This window comes from Arachis duranensis, chromosome 4, assembly GCF_000817695.3.
Source record: "Arachis duranensis cultivar V14167 chromosome 4, aradu.V14167.gnm2.J7QH, whole genome shotgun sequence".
NCBI lineage: Eukaryota > Viridiplantae > Streptophyta > Magnoliopsida > Fabales > Fabaceae > Arachis > Arachis duranensis.
The window spans coordinates 11,299,386-11,302,636 of NC_029775.3; the positions used below are offsets into that span (position 1 = coordinate 11,299,386).

Genomic DNA, 3,251 nt, shown 5'->3' on the forward strand with positions numbered 1-3,251 from the left:
ATCGAGAAAGGGAGGAGATGAGAGCGACGCGCTACCCGTTGGCCGCTGCTGAGCCCGTCACCCGTGAAGTTCGTCCTTATCACCACCAGTTGAAGAGAGATGCGATGGAGAGAGAGGGGGTCCGCGGAGGGTGGTCGCCGTTCATGGAATTCGTGCCAGCGCTGTCGCGGAGGAGCGTCCCTACCGTCAACGAGCTGTCGCCATCGCCGACCGGAACCCTCGCCGTCATTGTCCTCATCCGAACCGCCGTCGAGCCTGAAGTCAAAGGGGGAGAAAACGTGATGGAAGAGAGGAAGGAGGGGGCTGTTCCCTTCGTCACCAAGCCACAGCCGCCATCGCCACTGTTGGGTCATTACCGGAGAAAGTCACGGCTGCTGGAGCTCGCCGGAACTGCTTGGAGTTGCTTCCACTCCTCCTGGTTCTGTTCAAGCTGCGCCGCTACACTTCGGGACGCCGGAAACGACGTCATGGCTGTCGGGACCACCGCTTGAGCCGCTGCTGTTCGGTTCAATCATTTTTCCTCAGTTATGTAAGCGTTTTCATTCTGAAAACCCTTTTAAGTCGTTGTTCTGTTATCTTATGCTGAGGTTTTGTGGCGTTAATTGCTATAAGATTGAATTTCGGTTATTATATGTTGCGATTACAGTTACTGTGGTTGCTGCGAAAGTGGTTTGTAGCTGAGGTTGGGGTTGCCGCAGTTGCGGGCCGAGAGAAAACGGAGTAAAAGGTAGGGCGCTTTCCTTAAACTTATTTTATTTTCAAGAATTATTATAAATTGATATTGATTCAAAAAGTATATTTTGGTGATTATGAGAGTCTTATGGATTGAACTGAGTTGCTCTGGATAATTATGATTGTTTGTTTGGTGGGATTATTGAATGTTTGAGAAGGTTGAATATTCTGAGTTATTAATTTTGTTAATTTGGTGGTTGTCGAATTAGTTTTCTTGAGATTTGAAAATGTTTCGTTGTTGAAAATGAGTTGACTTTTGAAAAGATTTCATATTGGAATTTAGTTTAATTCTGAAAATGATTTAGTATTAGAAAAGATTTTATATTGAAATTTGGTTTAAAACAAATTTGAAAAGGATTTGATATTGGAAACCGTTTGATTATTAAAAATGAGTTACTGATTGGAAATAGTTGAGAAGGGTTTGAAGAATGTTTGGATGGGACTCGAGAAGGATGGCAGAGTCCGAATTCTAGAGATGTTGCCGAAATTTTTATAAAAATTGGAAAGCTTTGTTTGAAGTGATTATTTAGAAAGATTTGGTTTTAAATATTATATGTTTTAAGTTTGATTTATTTAGAAAAGAATGAATTATGTTTTGCGTTTAAATTATTGATGAATCGAATGGTAGTTGTGATAATGAGGAATGATGAATTTGAAATTTCAATGAGATATGAACTTATATGAATTGATTATGAAAATGAACTAAAAGTAAATGAGACTTGTAAAATTGAGACAAATTGTTGACCTTCTGTACATAAGATGTGACCGGGAACTTTAACTCCCCATGGGCATGCACATATATATATATAGATATATATATATATATATATATGAATTTGAGCTTGGGATTTTTCTCATGGATATTATTGAGTTTGGGGATGCGCGTACAGATGGATTGTTTAATAGTTAGATACCAGGATATGTCGGGTTGACTGTATAACCGACAGATGAGCTCATTAGCCATAGGACAGACATACATCATATGCATTTGTATGTTTTGTTTGGGTGTGCATGTTTAGGTTTGCCTATCTGTTTAACTATGCTTATCTGCTATTTGGCCTACTTGCTGTATTTGCATCCTATCTGTGTTTTCTTTGTTTGTATTGTATGTGTGTAACTGAGAGATTTCTCATGCTGCTGGTGGTAAAGCTGAAGGTTTTTTTTATTGCTGATTTGGTTGAGTTGCTTGAGTTGAGGGACTTTGATTGGTTTTTGATTGAGGTATTAGTAAAGTATGAAAAATCAAGCTGGTTCAGCATAGACTTAATGAACCTATGCTTAGATTAGATTGGTCATTTATACAGTCTAGAAAACTGATTAAGATTTTCTTATAAAAAAAGAAAGGTTTTGGATTTCTGAAAAATTAAATATTATTTCTTTGAAAAGGTTTTGAATGATTAGCCGTTGGTTTTTAAAAGATTCATAGGACGAACGATAATTACTGCCTTGAAATCAATTCTTCTTTTTAAATGTATCTTCTTATAACAATTCTTAAACTCTCTATTGAGAACCCTTTCGAAGACGATATTCTCACTCCCCTACAGAATTTCTTTTTTAGTGGCTGGTTCAGGAAGCTTTGGCACGAAGCTATGATCAAACTACGGAGCTTTATGTATATATATGTTTTCATTCTCTGTATTTGATTTAGTCTTAGATTTTATTTTACCCCTCGTCCTTTGTCATTTTAAGTTTTAGAGGGGCAGGACTTATATATTTAGAAGTTTTGGATAAGTCTATGTATTTATTATTATGTGAATATGATATGTGATTATGTGATTTTAAAGTAAATATTTTTCACTTTAATAATTAAAGATTCGGTTTATTTTTGTGAAGGCTCAATATTAAATAAATATAGTATCAAATTAAAGTATTAGAGGTAAGTAATGCTTGAACTTTTAGTACAATTATGAGGTGTTAAAAGTAAGAGTGTTACAGTACCTGCAAGAGACTCCAATACTTAAGTTAGCAAGGGCTTTAAGCAGATTTTTTAATAGATTAGATCTTTAATATACTTGAGAGTATTAGTATATTTATAATAGGAAAAGATAACCACCTTTTAAAGTAGTTTCACCTTTAATGGTGGATAATTATTCCAAAAAAGTTGTTGAGATATCTTCTCTAGATAGGTGGTGCACGAAATTGTGATCAATACTTTTCAAAACTCTAATAATCCCTAGTAATGGCGCCAAGGACTTGGTGCTCACTACCATGGCATAAACACAACTTCACACAACTAACCAGCAAGTGTACTGGGTCGTCCAAGTAATAAACCTTACGCGAGTAAGGGTCGATCCCACAGAGATTGTTAGTATGAAGCAAGCTATGGTCACCTTGTAAATCTTAGTTAGGCAAACTCAAATGGGTATGGTGATATGCGAAAACACAAAGATAAAGATAGAGATACTTATGTAATTCATTGGTAGGAACTTCAGATAAGTGCATGAAGATGCCTTCCCTTCCGTCTCTCTGCTTTCCTACTGTCTTCATCCAATCCTTCTTACTCCTTTCCATGGCAAGCT

At 36.7% G+C, this 3,251-nt stretch overlaps 1 protein-coding gene across 1 annotated transcript; it reads left to right on the plus strand.

The window, feature by feature from the left end:
- Positions 1-6: 6 nt before the first annotated feature.
- On the plus strand, positions 7-2,519 carry LOC110279873 (uncharacterized). The gene is made up of 3 exons (XM_052261227.1): positions 7-529; positions 647-727; positions 2,277-2,519. Exon 1 carries the CDS (start codon positions 18-20, stop codon positions 489-491), a length of 474 nt encoding a protein of 157 aa, XP_052117187.1. The 5' UTR covers positions 7-17; the 3' UTR covers positions 492-529; positions 647-727; positions 2,277-2,519.
- The last annotated feature ends 732 nt before the right edge of the window (positions 2,520-3,251 follow it).

Excerpts from the sequence above, each read along its gene's own strand:
- LOC110279873 (XM_052261227.1), top strand. The coding sequence starts at position 18 with ATGAGAGCGACGCGCTACCCGTTGGCCGCTGCTGAGCCCGTCACCCGT.